The sequence below is a fragment of the Diabrotica virgifera genome, chromosome 1, assembly GCF_917563875.1.
Source record: "Diabrotica virgifera virgifera chromosome 1, PGI_DIABVI_V3a".
NCBI lineage: Eukaryota > Metazoa > Arthropoda > Insecta > Coleoptera > Chrysomelidae > Diabrotica > Diabrotica virgifera.
The window spans coordinates 159,367,501-159,388,493 of record NC_065443.1 but is presented as its reverse complement, the minus strand read 5'-3'; the positions used below and the strand labels follow the sequence as shown (position 1 = coordinate 159,388,493).

The 20,993-nt window shown below is 33.6% G+C and overlaps 1 protein-coding gene and 1 long non-coding RNA gene across 7 annotated transcripts in view; one reads left to right on the top strand and one right to left on the bottom strand.

The window, feature by feature from the left end:
* LOC114332015 (uncharacterized) overlaps positions 1–9,074 on the bottom strand; it is a 33,373-nt gene extending 24,299 nt beyond the window's left edge. The window contains exon 1 of the long non-coding RNA XR_003652733.2: positions 8,810–9,074. This is a non-coding gene — a long non-coding RNA (uncharacterized LOC114332015). The remainder of the gene's footprint in view (positions 1–8,809) is intronic.
* Positions 1–20,993, top strand: part of LOC114332012 (uncharacterized) — a 431,454-nt gene that overhangs the window by 133,515 nt on the left and 276,946 nt on the right. For all 6 annotated transcript variants that reach the window (XR_007696787.1, XR_007696778.1, XM_050645467.1 and 3 more), the window contains exon 2: positions 18,320–18,558. Coding sequence is in view for 4 of the 6 variants with exons in the window: in XM_050645467.1 (XP_050501424.1) it covers positions 18,320–18,558 (239 nt within the window). In the remaining 2 variants the exon portion in view is untranslated. The remainder of the gene's footprint in view (positions 1–18,319; positions 18,559–20,993) is intronic.

The following is a 20,993-nucleotide window of genomic DNA, read 5'->3' as shown; positions in this document are numbered from 1 at the left end:
CTTGCTTATATTTGATGCTAGAAATTTTTTTTTATAAAAACAGAAATAAATATTTTTTTAAACACTTTAAAAAAGTTTCAATGCGTTTTCCCCAAGAAATCTTCATTATTTGGATATTTCACATTTAATTATTCTATTTGGAATTTTTCGAATAAGAACCTATTTTTCATTAGCTATAACTCTGCTTTTGCTAGGTATAGGGACCTAATATATACACCATTTTTTTCACTTTTTTATAGGCTACAGTTTTGCTAAGAATATTTTTTTCGACAAAATGCTTACGTTTTGAGTTATTTGCGAAAAACCGTGTAAAAACTTGGTTATTTTGTTGAAAAATGAACATATTCACTTGCAAATAACTCGAAAAGTATTGATTTGGTAAAAAAACTCTATAGAAAAAAAATTGCTTAAAATTAGTCAGTTTATTTATTTCGAAACTTATCTTGAACATATATATTTTTTCACCCCCGAGATGGGGTGAAACTCACCCCCAGGGCAAAAGCACACATCGGCACCATATCACTTTTTTTCTATGACATGTTAGCTATGCGTATGCCAAATTTCATGTCAATCCAAGCGGTTCTTTAAAATTTACAGCAGAAACCGCGAAAGAATGGACTAACTTAGGACACTCTTTAAAAAACTAATTTGTTTATTTTTTACCTGCTACAATTTTATTCAGTATAATATTATCGTTAACATGCACTTTTTTGGAGATATTTGCAAAAAACTGTTGAAAATCGTGAGAAAATTCCGAATTTTCACTTGCCAATAACTTGAAAAGTATTGTGTTTTTAAAATAACATTATACAACAGTTTTTCCTTAAAATTAAATATTCTACAGATATCTGAGGTAATTTTGAAAAAAAAATTCCACCACCCCCAGGGTGAAAACGGATTTCGGGTCAATATTACTTTTGAAGTTAAGGGTAGGATAAACCTAATTCCAAAATTTCATGTAAATCGGTTCATTGTAAAAATTTTCTGAGCTAAAAAGCTTCAATGACTGCACTATTTCTTTAGTGATGAGTTCAAGATGGTTCTTTATGGCTCAAATGGTCGCATCAAAACCTACAGAAGACGTGGAGAATGATATGCTGCTTGTGTTCGACAAGCACGTGTTGCTTTTGGAGCAGACTCGGTAATGATTTGGGCAGGCATTTCTTTCGAAGGCCGTACGCATGTAATGCCTGCTGGATTTGTGGGCGAAAATTTTATTTTCATGCAAGACAATGCGTGGCCACACATTACCTGGAAACGGTCAGTGTGCCAAAAATGGGTTGGGCTGCTTAAATCTCAGATTTGAAACCGATTGAGTATCTTTGGGACCAACTCAAACGAAGAGTAACAAACAGAATACGTACTCCAATAAATCGTGAGCAGCTTCGGTTGGGGCTCAAAGAAGAATGAGAATCTTTTCTTAAAGAAAACATCCAGAATTTGATCAATTTAATGCCAAGTAGAATGAGGAGTGTAATTCAAAATAGAGATGTTAATAAAGAATATTAAAAATTACGACTTTATTCTAATTTTTATAAAGAAAACAGAAAAAATTTACAATGTTAATTTTTAAAATTTTCCCTAAAAATCATTATTTTCGGAAAAGTTTTTTTACATTTGATATTTAAGAAATGGTTGCATAGGGGAGACCGGGGCTAGTTGACTAAAGGGGTTAGTTGACTAATTGCCTCTAGTTCCTCTGATGTGTAACAGATGTCGCCTGTAGACACGATATCTGAACTTCCCCCTCTTGCGGCTTCATTTTACAATATCGCTGTTATGGTCGCTTGTGTTTTGTGCCAGTGAACGAGAAATCTAGAATCATCCTTGGTAAGTAATTACTTTCGTTCTTAATATTTTCGTATTATTATCTATAATCTATACAATTGTTCTACACAAATTTCACTGAATTTTTGAGAAGTAACATATATTTATTATGATTTGACGAGATTTATTCGTATCTACGTTAATGCATGTCCATCACACGGCCTTCGGAATGATAAGGTGACGCATGGGGCTTTTTTGACTAAGCCATGCCGGGGTCTGTTGACTTAGTCGACAAACCCCGTTATGTACACAAATTTCATAATTTGTGAACTAAGCTGGTATTTTACAATGGATTAGTGATTAGTTGATAGTGATATCGAGGCATTTGGAAACTATTAGCAACTATTAAATTGCATATGTTTCTCCAAATGTAAATCTATCTGAAGCATTAATCGTCTTTATTTTGTTACAGCAGGACTATGAGAACCTACAAGAAGAAAAGTGATAAGGGCAAGACAGCACCAGATATCATGCAACGGACCGTTTCAACAGTTTTAAATGATGGCAGAAGTGTCAATGGCGTCGCAAAAGACTTCTCAATACCACAAAAAACACTGCATCGCTATGTAGTTAAAGCCAGATCAACTGGTGGGAATGTACAGCTAGAACGTGTAGGTTATTTCAATGCGAGAAATATTTTTTCTGATGAGCAAGAGACACTTCTAGCTAATTACCTGAAATAAGATCCGTATATTTATTATGGTTTAACCTCCAAGGAGCTCAGAAAATTCGCCTTCCAGTATGCCAGTGCAAACCGTCTCAGAGTTCCAGATAGCTGGACAAAAAATAAAATGGCAGGTCCAGATTGGTATACATTTTATATCAAGAGGAACAAAACATTATCCTTGAGGACACCACAAGCCACCAGTTTGTCAATAGCCACTTCATTCAACAAATAAAATGTAGACATGTTTTTCAACAATTTGAAAACGGTGTATAAGCGTCTGAATTTTCAACCATCGGATATTTGGAGCGTTGACGAGACGGGTATCACAACTGTTTAGAAGTCGGATAGAATAGTGGCACGACGTGGCTTCAAGCAAATAGGCAAACTCACGTCCGCAGAAAGAGGAACCCTTGTAACCCTTACCGTTGCAGTTTCAGCAAGTGGTAATACTGTTCCTCAGTTCTTCATTTTCACGAGGGTCAACTACAGGGACCACTTTATTAGAGATACACCTGTCGGAAGCCTAGGAGATGCAAATCCATCAGGATGCATGAAAGAACAACATTTTGTGAAATTTGTCAAGCATTTTGTGCTTCACAAAAGATCTTCTAAGGAGCACCCCATACTTTTTCTGCTCGACAACCATGAATCCCACCTTTCTGTGGAGGCGTTTTATCTTTCCCTCCGCACTGCTCGCATAAATTGCAGCCTCTAGATAGGAGTGTTTACGGTCCCCTAAAAAAATACTGCAATTCAGCTATTGATAACTGGATGGTGAACAATCCAGGTAAGACATTTTCGATATATGATGTTCCTGGAATTGTAAAATTGAGTCTGCCTCTAGCTGCTACGCCAACCAATATAATGTCTGGGTTTCGTAAAACAGGGATATGTCCTCTGAATGAGGATGTCTTCACAGAGAGTGCCTTCTTGCCATCATATATGACAGACAGGCCTACACCAGCAAACGAAGAAGGAAACGCTACCGAAAACAATATAAATATTTCAACAGTGGAACAAGTTGAAATCATGGAGAATCCACCAACAATTTTAGAAAAATTCCCAGATGCCAACGACAATTTGTCTGCAAAACGCATCGACATAGAACCTGCAAGTTCGATTTTGCTTTCCCCTGAAGAAGTAAGGCCATTTCCAAAAGCAGGTCCTCGACAAAATTCGAGAAAACCACGGAAGAAGAGACAGACCGCTGCGCTATTTTAACCGATACTCCGATAAAAGATGCTCTCACGGAAGAAAAAAGAATACGAAAGGAAAGAAAGGTCCACATAAAAGAAAAACCTGCAACCAATAGAAAGACACCAACAGCACGAAAATTAGAGACGCCGAAAATTTCTTTTTCGGGAAGAAAGCCCGATTCCATCTACGTCTGCAGCTCATCATGATCTTACATCTTCGGAATCTGAGGATGAAACTGAGTGCTTAGTATGTGAAGAACCCTATCGAAATAGCACTAGAGGGAATGACTGGGTGCAGTGCACCCATTGCACCAGATGGGCCTACATCAAATGTACGAACAAAAATAATATCCCTTTTTTCAGATGCATTAATTGTGATTCGGATGATGATTTGTGAATTTAGTTGTAATCTTAATGTCTGTAATAGTGTAATATTCAAAATAAACGTGAAATTTGAATCTGCATTTGTTTTTTGCTTGTGTCACTATTATTACTCTTATGATATCACTAAGAAAATATTAAGTCAACTAACCCCAGCCTGTTAGTCAACTAACCTCGCACCCGGGGTTAGTTGACTTATTTGACAAGGCAGTCAAAATTTGCTTAAAACTTTTTTCTACGGAAAATTATAATAAATTGAAAATGTGTATATAATACCTGAATGAGTATTGAACGAGCTGACATATACTTTAATTTAACAATATTCAAAAAATAAATAAGTAAAAATTAATTATAGAAAAAATAAGTCAACAAACCCCGGTCTCCCCTACTGCTTAAGAACGTGTTTTTTAGCATTACTCAAACATATAATGATAATAAATTGCTTGTAAAGTCCGTAAAAATTAAAAAATGCCAAAAATTCTAGGTGGCATCTTTTTAATGACGCGCAGTGTATTGTTTCCCATATTATTATGTACACTGTGATTCCTAACGGTCATAATATTTGAAACTACCAATTATTGTCTACAATTTTGTGTTGGTCGAGTCAAACTATTTTGGTCATTTTGGCCAATAAATTGAGTGCATTGGAGTGAAATATTTTCCGTTGCCATCAAAAACTCGATTTCCATGAAAATTGGTGAGTAGTTAGAAGATACCTTAAGAAAAAAAGCGACATGGTGTCAACTTGCGCTTGTACCCTGGGGATGGATGCGCCTTCTCAGAGGTGAAAATTATTATTTTAAAAATGACCCGATAAATCCATGGAGGGACAAATTCTAAGCAAAGTTTGCTATATCAAGTAAATCAATACTTTTTGAGTTATTAAAGATCAATTATTTTAATTTTTTGAAAAAAATGCATGTTTTAAAGCGGTTTTTCATAAATAACTTCAAAACTTTAAATTTTTACAAAAAAGTTATTATTGCCAAAATTTAAAATATTAAAAAATCAAATAAAATTCTTACTTCAAAAACCTTTCAGCGTTTTCTGGTATTAACTCAATGTGAGTTACACTACCTAATATAATTGAACGTAAGTATATTTTTTCGGCGAGTACCTACTCAAAACTAAAGTATTCAAGCTTAAATAACGGGAAAACAATGCATTTTATAACCTTTATCCTCTACTTATTAAACACTTGTCCAATCGATTAGGAATACCTATCAAATGAGAGCCAGAATAAGTTGGTAGCATCATAATTAGGCAAGTTATGATGAAGATAAGAGAACCCTTTCGAATTTTAAAGGAAAAAGTGAAAAACAAAATACGCTATTTCCACATATTTCCACAAAAATTAAAATCTACATTAATCCCAAAATTTTTTTTTATTTTAACATACGTAATGGCCTCAAAAATTCTAATTAGTTTAAATGCATATTTTTACAATGAAAAAGTGAAAAATATAACACGCTATTTCCACAAAAATTAAAATCTTCATTAATCCCAAAAAAATGTCTTTATTTTAGTATAAGTAGTGACCTCAAAAATTTTAACCGGTTTAAATGCATACTTCTTATGATCTTAAAAATCATAATTTTTAAAATTTTCGAAAAAATTTTTTTTTTTTGATAATAGTTCCAAAAATACTCGATTGTACCTACGTAAAAAACAATAAAGAAGCAAATTTTAGTTTTTTTAATAAAGATTTTACTTATTTTTTATTATTATTTCTACGAGCGTGCAAAAATGTCTACTTTCGCGCACGCATTTTAGGTTAGAAAGTTTCACTTTTCCGCACGCGTGTTACTTTTCCGCACGCGGTTTTTACTTTTCCGCACGCGTGTTAATTTAGATATGTTAATATGGCCTTAAAGTAATTATAATACATGCAATAACTAATATTTAGATATTATTTACTAATTTATTTCAAATATATCTTATTGTATTCCTGTTTTAATGAAATTAACGCGACAATTCGATGAAATAACATTATTTTGACATAATATTGGAAAGTCAAATCGGTAGACAATAACAGTCGTTTTGAATCATCGTCATGGAAACCAAGATCGTCGTCATGCTAACTAATTATATTGAAAGTTTGGTTTTGACAACTTTGTCAAAGAATTAATTTGTGTATGTATTTTCATATTAATTAAATTAATTGATTAAGATTTGGTAATTTTTTTAAGACCCTTAGAAAAAATATTGTTCCGAACTCTTGCAGAAAGTCTCTTTTCCGCACTCGACTGCTTGCCGAACTCCCGCTTCGCGTCGTTCGGCAAACTGCAGTCGCGTGCGGAAAAGAAGGACTTCTGCACTTGTTAGGAAAATAACTATTGTAGGATAAAAAATAACCGAAATAAAAACATTTAAAGCCTAAATTCTACTGAGGGAACCATGTAACCTTTTATACATATTTAAAAAAAAAATAAGGGATTTAGATTAAATTTAATACGATTTTATAGCCCTTAAAATTACTTTTTAAGTGGTTTTTGGACTAACCTGATATTATGAAAATTTACGGAGGTATTTAAAAAAATTGCATTTTTATGGAAAATTTTTGGAGCATCAATTTTGAAAAATTTTGGAGCATAAATTTTAAAAGAATTTTGGAGCATACATTTTGATGCTATCTACTTCTTCTATAGTTCTTGTGTTTACTATGTACCTACATGTTATGTTATAAAATGCATCGTTTTTCCGTTAGTTAAACGTGAATAATTAGGTTTGAGTACTCGTTGAAAAAATATACTCATTCAATTATTCACTTTGAATTAATACTAAAAGGTTTCTCAAGTAATAGTAGGGGAGCGAAGTATGCTAAATGTGCAGTCACTCGAGCGCTTAGGTGACCTATTGGGTTGTGAAGAGTAGGTCCTAAAACCATAAAGTTAAGTAAAGTTTTCCATTTTAGTGATTTGTATTTAAAATTTTAAATTTACCCTCCACCCCTCTTCGTGTGGGGTCATGTTTGATATTCGATAGATTTTTGAAAAATATTGAAAATTATTTTTTAGTTTTTCGATCTAACGTTCATTTCGCGAATTATTCGCTTTTTTTTGTGAAACTTTTTAACTCACCCATTTCCTTACGCCCCGCTCAAATCGTCAGATTTTTGAAATATACACTGTTTTGCATGTCCTTAACTTACCTTATCTTAATCTGACAATTTCGAGTATTTTTAAGGATAGATTTTTTTTTCGGACCCCCCTTAACGAACTCCCCTGTGTTAAGAGCTAATATATGGTAGAAGTACATCTGCAGGGTACCAAGTTTCTCCCATATATTAATCTGACGCGCTCGAGTAACTGCAAAAATCCCCGCTTGGGCTCCCCTACCATAAGGAATTTGTTCGATTTTTAATTAGCTTCAATTTTTGTAACACTAACTTTTTTGTAAAAACTTTTTGTTTTTGAAAAAAAGTTTTTGAGTTATTTATAAAAAACCGCTTTAAACAAGCATTTTTCTAAAAAAAAAATAAACTCTTCAATCTTTAATAACTACTCAAAAAGTATTGATTTATTTTGATAACTTTATATATCAAAATTTGCTTAGAATTTGTCCCTCTATCGATTCCTAGAGTTATTTTTAATAAAATAATTTTTACCTTCGAGAAGGAGTGGCGTCCACCCCGGGATAAAAGTGCAAATTGGTACCATTTCACTACTGTTGCTTGATGTATCCTCTAACCACCCACCTTCAGTGACTACACTATTGGAAAATTATTAGATTGTGGTCTAGAAATTATTAACAAAAAAAGTTTAATACAAACAAATCAAGTTTATTAATTTGGAGTAAAAGCTTGCAAAGAAAATAACAAAAAGGCAATCATTTGAAACTTTGGTGGAAAATATAGTGACTTATGGCCCCAAAAGTTCGACAATAAGGACTAGCAGAAACAAACGCAGTAATCAACAGATTTCTGTGAAACTATCTGTGCTAGAAAATAACAGACTATTAATAAAGGCAAAGTAAGTTTTCAACCTAATAGAAACATTAATAATATTGAAAAATATTAAAAATATTTTCCCTGGTAACACCTCCATGGCTTCTAAAAATTGCAAGCCAGATGGATGCTGAAGTGAAGAAGACAAGAGGGAATTCAAAAAACTTACAATTCACGACCCCGTCTGTTCAGCTGGTAAATTCCAACGGAAAATGGACCTAGTTACTCAAAGGAGTAAAGACCAATATAAAAATAGAATAAAAATTCCATTTTTCTTCAGTTGCAATGTGAAGGCAAAACCAACCGCCTTATTTTTCACTTAGAACAGGGAGCGCAGACCAGCACTCTAAATCGACGATTTTCGACTCTATTTGGAGTCATCATCAGAGAGGCGTTGGTCTGCTGCTCTCTGCCCGAAGTGACAAAATTACGAAAGATTATCCCCGCATTGCAACTGACGTTTATGGAGTAGGTGACTAGCGTCATTTGGCAACTGAAAGGCAAAGTAAGTCTTCAACCTAATACTAATAGAAACATTAATAATATTGAAAAGTATTAAAAATATCCCTAAAAGATTTTTAATTGAAAACACCTACATTTATTGGTCAATTTCCCTGGTAACACATCCATGGCTTCTAAAAATTGCAAGCCAGATGGATGCTGAAGCGAAGAAGACAAGAGGAAATTCAAAAAACTTACAATTCACGACCCCGTCTGTTCAGGTGGTAAATTACTATGACTATTAATAATAAACAAATATCGTGATAATATTAATAATCAGGACTTACTTACCAATGTTTACTTTGTTATCGTTATTATCCAAAAAAAAATTGGAAAGAACAATTGCACTATATATGTGGACTTAATATTATTTTTCAACTATTAAAACCAAAATGATCACTAATTTCTATAGTGTCGTTTGATAAGAACGGTAAACGACAACAAAAGTGGTACTACGAGTACTGCAACGGAAAGTAAAAGTGGTACGCTTGCACTCGCTTGTCTCTTCAGATTATACAAGTTGTCTGTGGTTGTTACTTTCGCGAGAAGTAGGCCATGCCTAGGTCATTATGTTAAATAATAATGGTTACGTAATAGTTGTTCTGCTTTGTTATTTTATGAACAGTACCGTTTATATTAAATATTGATGTTATTGGACCAAAATTTTTAAAACATGAGAGAGGTGCTACATCCAAGAATTTGACATACTTTTCTCTGCACTTATGTAATTTAGACCAAAGTTTTATTTGATTTGGCATAATAATTTGGAAAATTCCGAGTGTATTTTTACGAAAGTGATTTATAATATTATACAAAGTGTGAGTGTACCCAATTAAGAATTAAAGGACTGGCATAGTTGACACCGCAAGCAAATAATTGTTTTATTTTATGAATATAGAGTTGAAACTAAAATTAAGTGCTATACAGGGTGATTGATTAGTAGGGTAAAGCTCAATAGCATCGCTATTGTAATAGATATAAATAAAAGTTAATAACAAAAATTTTAGCCACCTTTGAGCTACACATTACAAAATTAGTTAGAATGTTACAGGGTGTCCGATAACACAGTGGCAGACCTAACTTTTGTTTTTTTAAATGGAACACCCTATATTTTATTTTATATTCGAAATTCTGTTAACTTCTCCATCACAAAAATGTAAAGGTTTGTAATGTTGTACAGAGTATTTACAAAGTTATAACCAATTTTATATGAAAATCGTAACAAGTTCAACTCCCTGTATAAATAAAAATAAGCAAAACAACAATGGTTTATGAATGCCATATTTTTTAACGTATTGTCAAAATTTTCAAGAATGGTCGATATTGCTAATTTTCTTTATATCAAATACAGGGTGAGTCAAAACGCAAGTACATTATTTTCTCAGTAATGTTAAAAGAAACACCCTGTATTTTATATCATTATTGAAAAGTAACATTAACGTACTTTAATTTTTATATAACATTCCCTATGCCCAAATGTATTAGTTTTCGAGATATTTTCATTTTTCAGAGCAAATTATTTTAGGTGTTTAAATTTATCTAAATTTTAAGTAAGCCATGACTGAATTGACAATTGAAGATTACCGATTATCAATCCGGTAATCAATGTAACACTGTAGCAAATAAAGAAATAAAAATAATTTATTAGTAATACATTTTACAAACAAAAACACAACCACTACATGCAACATTTTTGAAACAATTAAAAACTATCTTTTTATGTAAATGCAACAAATAAACAAATAAAATTAGTAATAAATTTTACAAAAAAAACACACAAACACAAAATGCAATCTTTTGTGAAGACAATTAAACACTACTTTTGTATGTAAATGTAACAATGTAACAAATAAAGAACGAAACATAATTTATCAGTAATACATTTTGCAAAAAAACATATTTGAAAAAATTAGAAGCTACTTTTAATAAAATATTTTTAATATTTAATTACATAAGGTGTTCAAAATGATCTCCTGACACATTTATGTACGCCTTAAAACGATCATTGAATGAGCTACTTACTCTACGGAGCATTTGTAAATTAACACATCGAAATACACTTTGTATTCTATTAAAAATCTCATCCCTTGTTGTTTGAGGTATTTTATAAACTTCATTATTAACGTAACCCCAAAAAAATCAGTACAGTTTATTAAATTCTGGTGATTTGAGTGGCCACGCTACTGGTCCATTGAAAAATAAAAATATCTCGAAAACTAATAAATTTAGACATAGGAAATGTTATCTAAAAATTAAAGTACGGTAATGGTACTTTTCAATAGTGATATAAAATACAGGGTGTTTTATTTAAAATTACTGAGAAAATAATGTACTTGCGTTTTGACTCACCCTGTATTTGATATAAAGAAAATTAGCAATATCGACCATTCTTGAAAATTTTGACAATACGTTAAAATATATGGCATTAATAAACCATTGTTCTTTTGCTTATTTTTATTTATACAGGGAGTTGAACTTGTTACGATTTTCATATAAAATTGGTTATAACTTTGTAAATACCCTGTATAACATAACAAACCTTTATATTTTTGTGATGGAGAAGTTAACAGGATTTCGCATTTAAAATAAAATATAGGGTGTTCCATTTAAAAAAAACATAAGTTTGGTCTGCCACTGTGTTATCGAAGACCCTGTAACACTCTAACTAATTTTGTAATGTGAAAAGCTCAAAGGTGGCTAAAATTTTTGTTATTAAATTTTATTGCTATCTATTACTATAGCGGAGCTATTGAGCTTTACCCTACTAATCAATCACCCTGTAGGTATACCAAAATTCACAAAATCAATAAATATAGAAGTTAAGAAATCCTATAACTCGAATTTTCAACCAAATTAAACCCCACAATAATCACAAAAAAACGACGAGTTCTTGTTGTTATTCCAGGATAACCTGTAATTTAAGTAAAAAGAATAGTAAGGTTATCTTGTCTTCTCCTGCTTCTTCCTCTTTATAAGCAATTCTGCTTGTTCATTGGCCGATTGGTGCCACTATACCCTATTCCACGAACATACGCCTGTTTTGGATTACTTCGACAACGAATATTTTACTGTGCAAAATAAGAAGAACGAAAGTAAATTACAAATTACATTGTTGTTTATTGGAATAATTATTAGCGTCATTTACTTTCGTACTTCTTATGTTGCACAGTAAAATATTCGTTGTCGAAGTAATCCAAAACAGGCGTATGTTCGTGGAATGGCCCATACTACTATTTTTCTACCGATTAGTGATTTATCTCTTGCTATTTTCGACACACGAGTCTCCCCCATTCTGCTTATGTGGTTATTCTATTTTTTTTCTGCTTAGTGTCCATTCGTGTATACACTGTACGTTACATTTTCTTTTAATGTTTTCACTCCTCTTTTGATCTTCCAGCGCATTTCCTGAAATTTTCCTAGAATTTCCTGTAATAATTTCTTATTCCTACTCCTCTCTGTATTTTTTGTTTATCAGTAGTAATTACACGAGGGCTCTAAAATTATCGATTTGTATTCCGATTGACACTTTGACAGTTTTAATTTTACGACCCGAAGGGGAATGAAATTCCCCTTTAGAATGAAACAAATCGATAATTCGAGCCCGACAGTAATTACTTACTTACTTACTCCGTGGCGTTACAACCCTTCGTGGGTTTTAGCTGACTCGACAACATACCTCCATTGTTTTCTGTTTTGGGCAACCTCCATCCAATTCTCCACGCCCGTCGCGCTTAGGTCTCCTGCTATATTATCTCGCCACCGGAGTCGAGGGCGTCCGCGTGGTCTCCTTCCAGTTGGGACTTCCTCCCACACCAGTCTTACTGTTCTTTGGTCAGAATGTCTTCTGAGGTGTCCCGCCCATTGGAGTCTTCTGGACTTTATCTATTTTATGATGTTGGCGTCTGGGTAAAGTTCTTCGAGCTCTTTGTTAGATCTTATCCTATATTGTCCTGATGCTTCATCCAGCACAGGACCAAAGATCTTCCTTAGGATTCTTCTTTCCCAAATAAGTAGTCTCTCTTCGTTTGCCTTTGTTATCGTCCACGTTTCGCTTCCATACATCACAACGGGTCGTATGATTGTATTATAGACTTGTATCTTCGTACGTCTTGTTAGTTGTTTGGATTTTATAAGGTTTTGGAGGGCAAAAAGACATCTGTTGCCGGCCTGTATCCTATTGTTTATTTCTTGTGATTCGTTATTGTCTTCAGTAATTGTTGTTCCAAGATACTTGAATTCTCTAACGCGCTCAAAGTTAAAGTCATCGATGGTGATGTTCTGACCAATGCTGTCTCTGTTTTGGTTATTGCGGCTCAACTACATATATTTCGTCTTCTTTTGTTGATTTGGAGTCCCATCTTCTCTGCTTCCTTCTCGAACCTCACGAAAGTCTCCTTCATCCTTAATCGTGTGTTACCTATTAAATCGATATCGTCTGCAAATGCCAGTGGTAAGTTTGGTCCTTCTCGATGAAATACTGTATTGGGTTTTTCGATTCTTGCACTTCTAATTATGTGCTCCAGAGCTAAATTGAAGAGTTGTGGTGAAAGTGCATCTCCCTGTTTTCGTCCATTGCTTATTTCAAATGTCTCCGAGTATTGTTGTCCAACTCTCACCTTACGTCGTAACTGTTCCATACACACCCGTATCAACCTGACTAGTTTTTTTTTGGAAAGCCAAGTTCCTGCATCGCTGTCCACAGTCTAGCCCTGCATACTCTATCAAATGCTTGTTTAAAATCTATGAATATCTGATGAAGCTCACGATCAAATTCCCAGCATTTTTCCATTATATGTTTTATTGTGAATATTTGGTCAATAGTAGAGCGGCCCGGTCTAAATCCGCATTGATAATCTCCAACGATTTCTTCTGTAATTCGCTAAGTCAGTCGCTTCTCCTTTCCGACAGTAATTCGCTAAGATTATTTCATGAATAAAACTGCCTTTTTAAATCATTTTAACTAATGTTTTATTGATATCTTCGCCTGAATATTTGCTAAACCTGTTTCTTGTTGTTCTATGTGACAAGTTTTAAAACATTAATTGTTATTAATGTTGCTGAATGTATTTTTGAGTAGCAACGAAGAGCATCTAACGTAAAATACATGGCGAGGGAAATTACCAAAGATTATTGATGTAATTTTTATTCTTGTTAAGATTCTATTGGTCAAAATCTCTATGAAGGAAATAATCAGTATAATACGTAAGGCACGTAAGGTTCGTAGTTTCAGCAAATTCGTTTCAGTTCAGATCAGTTATGTCGTCGGACCAATAATTGGCCAAAGTTTATTAAGATATTTATCGAAAATACCTTCTGAAAACGTATTCCATCAATATAATCATTTGCTCTCAATTAACTTCTTATAGATTATTAGAAAATAATAAAAATACGTTTTTTGAATAAACTCATTTGTCATATATGTATAACTATAACTTAAAATTATATAACAGTGAATAAAAAAAATGCGCGTTTTCTTACAAAAAAGTTATGAGTTCGAAAAGAGGCGCTTATGTTTGTTTTATCGACTTCGAGATGGCATTCGACGAGAGCAAAATGATACACTTTTCGATTGCCTGCGAGCAGCAGGACTGACGTAATCGATGATTTTTTAAATAAAAATAGGGTTCGTGTGATGGCTCATTTTAAAGCTTATTAAATTATCCATTCCGTAATATAAACAATAACATAATTATTTATACAGGGTGCCCAAAAAACATTTTGCATTTAATATTAATTGAGACAAAAAGAAGAATGTATGTAATTTGTTTAATTAAAAATAACATTTTACTGCTGTCAGAAAACAGAAAAAAATGTTTATTGGATAAATTAATGCTGTTTTGCGCTTAAATTAAATGTTAAAGCTGCCACCCACCTGCCTCTATGGCAGTTTGAACATTTAATTTGAGCGAAAAGCAATGTTTATTCTTCAAATAAACATTTTTTCCTGTTTTCGGACTGCGGTAAAATGTTATTTTGAATTAAATAAATTACATAAATTCTTCTTTTTGTCACAATTAATATTAAATGAATAAAAATTTGGACACCCTGTATAAATATTTATGTTGATGTTTATATTAATGAATAAAACATTTAATAAGCTATCACACGACCCCTATCCCAATTTAAAAAAATCATCGATTACGTCATCACGCCCAGATGGATGACGTCACTAGTACGATGTATATGCCAAAAAATCGTAATTTAAAAATAAAAATCTACCTATTTCGGGATTTATTTCCAAAATTGCCCATTCATGAAAAAAAAATCCAACCTTTACGTGCTCACTGTATACATAATAACAGTGAATACAAAAAAGAGCTCATCTATGATTTCTTGCTATATTTTTGGTTTCTCCTTAAATTATATTCAGAAGGGAGAGAAAAGAAAAAATGTTTATCTATAATAGACACGTCATAAAAGCTACATACTCAAGTTCATTCTCAGTTAATTGAGAAGTAATAAGGAAGTACATATTAAAATTACTCAATTATCTAAAATTTATTTTTTCGACTTTATTCATATTCATAATACAAAGATCACTTCTATTGTTTAAATTATTTATAGAACGTTTTAGTCGACAGTTTTATTTATAGCAATGTGTAAAAATGGAAGCCCATATTATAATATTATGTAGTATCTGCTAGTTTTAGGTAAAAAATTATTTGCGATTGTTTGTTATCATTCGCCAAATAAAAACAACGAGAGTACACATACAGCAACACCCTTTTGTTTGTTGCTTGTTGCTTATGTTTTGCCCTTAGATTTTACACTTAATTTATCTGAAGTCTTTCTGATATATCTTCTTCTTAAAGTGCCTTCTAGTCAAGGAAGCTTGGTTACTACAATTGCAAACTCTTCTCTGTCTTCTTCGTCTTCATCTGTTCTTATTAGCTGTTCCAAATTTAGCCCTGTCTTCCGACTTCCGCAAAAGGAATGGATCAACGACGAGATATTCAATATGATGGAACAATCTAAATGATTTAAAACAAAGCTAACAATAAATACAGGAGATTAACCACGAGAAAAAGAGGACGATAAAGCAGGCAAAAGAAAAACATTGAATAGAAATACAAAGAGAACGAGGTCCTTAAAAAAAATACGAAACATATTTAATCTACACAAGAAAGTTAAAGAAATGGCAAGACTACGAAAACAAAATCTCACTGGTGCACTTCTGGATAGACACGGGATTATTATAACACAGACCGATGAGAGAGTACAACGCTGGGCAGAATACAAAGACAAACTGTTCGATGATGAAAGAGGAGACCTGGGAAACATAGAACTTACTTCAGGGAAGATAGGTCCAGGTATTAAAAGATAAGGCATAGTATGAGCATTAAAAACAATGAAGATCGGGAATACCCTTGGACTTAATATGCTTCCTATCGAACTAATAAAAATTTTACGTAGATGAGCAGCACATTGACGTTTTCGTGATACTCTTGAACCAAATATTATATAGCAAATGCGTATTATCCAAAGATTGGTCACACATCATATTATTACGCATATTTTATCGATGTTTTTATGGCTTGCTAAAATCATAACTTTTAGCAGCAGTCCCTTCACTAATTCCCATATTTCATGTATAGAATCGTATGTTATTTGTATCGCTTTTGTGCTCTTGATTTCTGATTTCCGGAACTATTGGAAACTATTTTGTCTCGTTCTCGCTATAAATAATAATAGTCGATGAAATGAAACATTTTGGCTCGCAATTTTTTCGTCCAGCATGGATTTACTTGAAATTTTCACAGAAGGTACGGAATAGTCCAAGGATCATTTTCTATAACATGCCGATGTACGCTAAAACCTTGGGGTGGTTCCCACCCCATCTCGGGGTGTGGGAATTTTTTATTACATGTTAACCATTTAAATCGATGTAAAAAGTAATTCTAAGAAAAAAATGTTTTTTACATTTTTTTCGTAAAACTAATATTTTAAACTAATATTAAACTAAAGTAACAATTTTTCGTCGAAAAAATCGACTTTTTTAGAGGGTTTTTTGAGAATATCTCAAAAAATACGCATTTAATCAAAAACACATTTCTATAATATGTTTAAGACCAGTACAAACCGAGATACGGCATGTTAAAGGTTAGCTTTTCTCGTCAAATACATAATTTGAAATATTCAAAGCCAAATAAAGGGAAAAATTTGCATTTTTCGAGGAAAACTTAAATTATCTTTTTTTAAGTATACAGCTAAACCTTTCAAAGAATAATAATAAAAATGAAAATAGAGCGACTTATGATCAAAAAAATGTCGGTACCTGCTTTTCTCTACGAAAAAATCAGTGAAAATAACCCCCTAACTACCCTCCTAATTAAAAGTTGGTCTTCATCTTTCTGTAATTCCTTGTATATTTGTGTTGTCAACACACCCAAAAAGTTTGACCTATTTAAAAGGCCTAAGTTTAGAAAAATTGGAGTTTAAAGAAAAATTGATTTCTTGCAATTTCGTATTTTTCACCTTTTACTTCAAAATATCTCCGAAAATACTGGACACACGAAAAAAATGATACACTACTAAACTGTAGCTTTTTTAATAATTAAAATTATGTTGTGCATAGATTTTCATTACAGTGAATAGTTAGCGAGATATAGCTGTTTAAAACCTCTATTTACGAGCAAACACCCCCTTATTCGAGCCCTTTAAACCCTCCCCAATTAAAAACTAAGGGATCTAACGGAATTTAATTTGCATAGTCTTATAGCTCTTCAAAAATCCTACCAAATCATTTTTGAGAAAACTTTTTTTCGCCTAAAATAAAGGAGCTATGTTTATAAAACTATTTTTTTTTTTCGAAATATTCGAATAGTCCGCTTATGGAACATTTTAAATGCATGTATAATACCACAAAACTGGTTCGTATACTGGAAGATGACTTAAAAACTATATGTATTTGTACTTCTACATATTTGTAAATTCGTATTTTTGTGTAAATAAATGTTTTTGTAATTCTTTAATTCTACTTTTTTTTCTGCATAGATCTATTAAATTATCTACTTATAAAAATTGTAATGTTCTTAAGGGTGGTTTTTAAGGGTTCAAATATTATGATATTATATGATAAAGCGTAAAACAATCATTATTTCTAGCCAATCAAAACCAAATTTTACCCATATTAAAGTTTACAATATTTTTATATAATTTTTGACAATAAGGGGTAGTTTACACCCCTAAAAATAATCGACGCCCTTGAGCATGTTATAGAATATGAAGTACAGGGTGCAATGATCCTAATCCCAAATTTTTATGTAAACCGATTCAAGCCGAAATTATTCTTTTAGGATAAGTAATTTTTATATATAACTCCAACAAGGGTGGTTTTAAGGGTTGAAATATTATCATAGTTTATCTTAAAGCATAAAACATCATTATGTAACTAATAAGAACCAAATGTTGACAATATGAAAGTTTAAAATGTTATTTTATAATTTTTTACAAGTAGTTTTTTTAGGGGTAATTTTCACCCTTAAAAAACCAAAAGCGTACAACAACTCAATATAGAAAATGAACTAGAGAGTGAAATGAGCCTAATCCCAAATTTTTGTACAAATCGATGCTGGACGAAAAAATTGAGAGGTTTTGCCATTTTTTCAGTTTCATTTCCTCGACTATAAGACCCAAACTTGACGCAAATTTTAACTAAGGTCAGTTTGCATTCATTTCAGCGAAAATCGATTAATCACTATTATGAAAATTTAGAAAACATTATTTCTCTGTGTCTGATTTATGTATTTACACGATTATTAATAATTTTTATTATATTTTAATGTAGTTTTTTATTTGCAGTAGTCGTAAGAGTAAAAGTAACCTGCATTGCGACGTCTGTGGAGAGTATTTTCGGTCTATAGATCACATATTAGGAGGTGATTGCAGCGTATCATGCTCAAAATGTCAAAAGAATGTCTGTCAAAAACGTTGTGCCAATTTCGACGAACAACAAAATGTTTGGACCTGTAAAAACTGTCTTCGACCACCAGAGTCCTGGTTTCAAGGAATATTATATGCAATTCAACCCAACAAAAAGGGTAAGTATGTGCAATAGGGTTTAGTTTCTATTTTCTGTGCTATTTTCTTGCATCTGATTTCTGTTCTTGAAAGCATGATCTTATATATCGCAGCCAAATAATATTTTATACATTTATCAGTGTTTTGCTAAAGTTTTTTTTAAACGCATGTCACTTTTGGCTTTTTTTCTGCATACGTAGTTACTTGTAAGACTCTAAATATTGTGAGCTTGCTGCTGCTATTAGCTGCGATCCTATGTCAGATGAATGGCTTCATGTAGGATTTTTCCTACGAGTCTTTTATACAGTTTCATAGTAGTCGTTCTTCTGGCTATGTGAAAAAATAATGCTTGGTTTACTTTTTTTAAAACCTGTCTCTTATATTAAGCTCCAAGATTGGCAGGTTGGTTTTGTGTTTTGTCCATGACACGCGTAGAATTATTCTGACATTTGGAAACCTTCGATCTTACTTCTATCGATTTTTTAGTGAGTCTATGCTTCTGAGCTAATTTAGCCTTCTGTTATTCTGGCAGCTGACTACGCTTGTAGTCGGAGAGATAGAAGCGGATTTCGTGCGTGATAAGTAATATGGAAAAACTATACGGGGATATGTTGAATTAGTTTTGTACATGACTTTCACCAACGGTCGGAAACCAGAGTGGGGGCCGAGGGTAGTTATAAGGGGTCAAAGTCGCGGTCTTTATTATTTTTTTTATGACGCTCATGATCGAGATAGTGCACCAAAATTTGGGAATAAGTAGGTCATGATGTAACTAAGTAAAATCTCTAGGGGCGCAACGCTGCGTGGCCGAAAAAAGGGGTGGGGTAGGGGTGAATATAAAAAATATAAAGGGTTTTTTCGACGTTCGTGATTGAGATAGTGAACCAAAATTTGACAATAAGTAGACCATGACATTACTAAGTAAACTCCAGAGCCAGAAACCAGAGTGGGGGACGAGGGTAGTTATAAGGGTCAAGGTCGCCGTTTTTATTTTTTTTTTTGTGACGCTCATGATCAAGATAGTGCACCAAAATTTGGGAATAAGTAGGTCATAACGTAACTAAGTAAAATGTCCAGGGATGATACGCTGCGTAGCCGACAAAGGGGTGTGGCAGGGGTGAATACAAAAAATATAAGAGGTTTTTTGCGACGTTCGTGATTGAGAGAGTGCACCAAAATTTGGGAATAAGTAGACCATATTATATACTCAATGTGTAGATTTGCGTGTAAAGATTGAAATGCTTTGTAGAAATGCTTACATTGAGTGTCCCCGTTTCGGATTTTGTTCTCTTCAGGGTTTGTAGTGAATGTATTGTGTTGAACATCGAAAAAGTGGTAGCAAAAGCAAACAGTCCGAAAAACGCACTGGGGCAAGTACGGTGTTCCTGGTGTTCCTGGGTTATGCCGGACGGTGGTGACCAGAAGGCTACAAGACAACAAAGACGAAAGTTTGGTGGAGTTGATGTTGGTTCCATTGACATTTACGTGTGCTGTCCGTGCTTTGCCCTCGACCACCCCTCTAGAAACTATTGTACGCCAACTGTTAGAACCAGCGGCCCTCGTCGGCGGTCAAGAGGTGGCTTTTGAGCGCAGCGTGGACAGTGAGCGTTCGAGTGATGAAAATAGTTGCGGCTATTTTCTTGGGACGAACAGGTATAATTGTGCAATGAAGTTGGGAAACCGCAAAAAAACCAACTTCTCCCTGTTCGGGGTAGGGAACAGGATAAGTTAAAGGTGGGTGGGGTAGGCTAACGGGGTAGCCTCGAGGATGTTTTCGTATTCTACTGGGAGTTCGTCCATGCATGTTTGCATTAGAGCAGACGGTGGGTGAATCTTTTTCCCCTTGGGCTTTGCGTAGTAGAATACGTGACCAGAAGATGAACAGGAACATTTGAGAGATTCTTGTGTGTCGGAAGGGGGACCGTTGATTACTTTGGTTGTGAAGTTCCTGTTCAGAGAGTTTATTCTCTCGATAATTGTGGGGATGTTTGAGAGGTTATGGATTTCGTTTGAGGGATATCTCCAGTGCTCGTAGTTGCATCTACGCAAGATTCTCCGCTCCACTCGCAACAACCTCTCTCTCTGAGCTCTAGCGAAAAGAGAGTAGAGGCATCTTTGTACTCAATGACGGGTCGAATATAGGTCTTGTAAGTGTGTAAGAGAGTCTTCTTGTGTGTCTTGCCAATTCGTCCTGAGAGAGGGTTGAGAAGTCTGGCTCTGTTCCTTACCCTATCTAAAGTTGCCTTTAGGTCTGCTTCCCAGTTAAGAGTCCTGTTACACAGTACTCCCAAGTAGGTCGCAGTCGGGCTGAGAACAATCCTTTCTCCCATCAATCTCAGTGGGTATTGGACGTCTTCATTTCTCATGATTCTTTGTGACACAGAAAGGGCGCGAAACACAATTGTTGTTGTTTTGTTCGCGTTCAGCGTAACTCTCCACTTACAACAGCAATGCC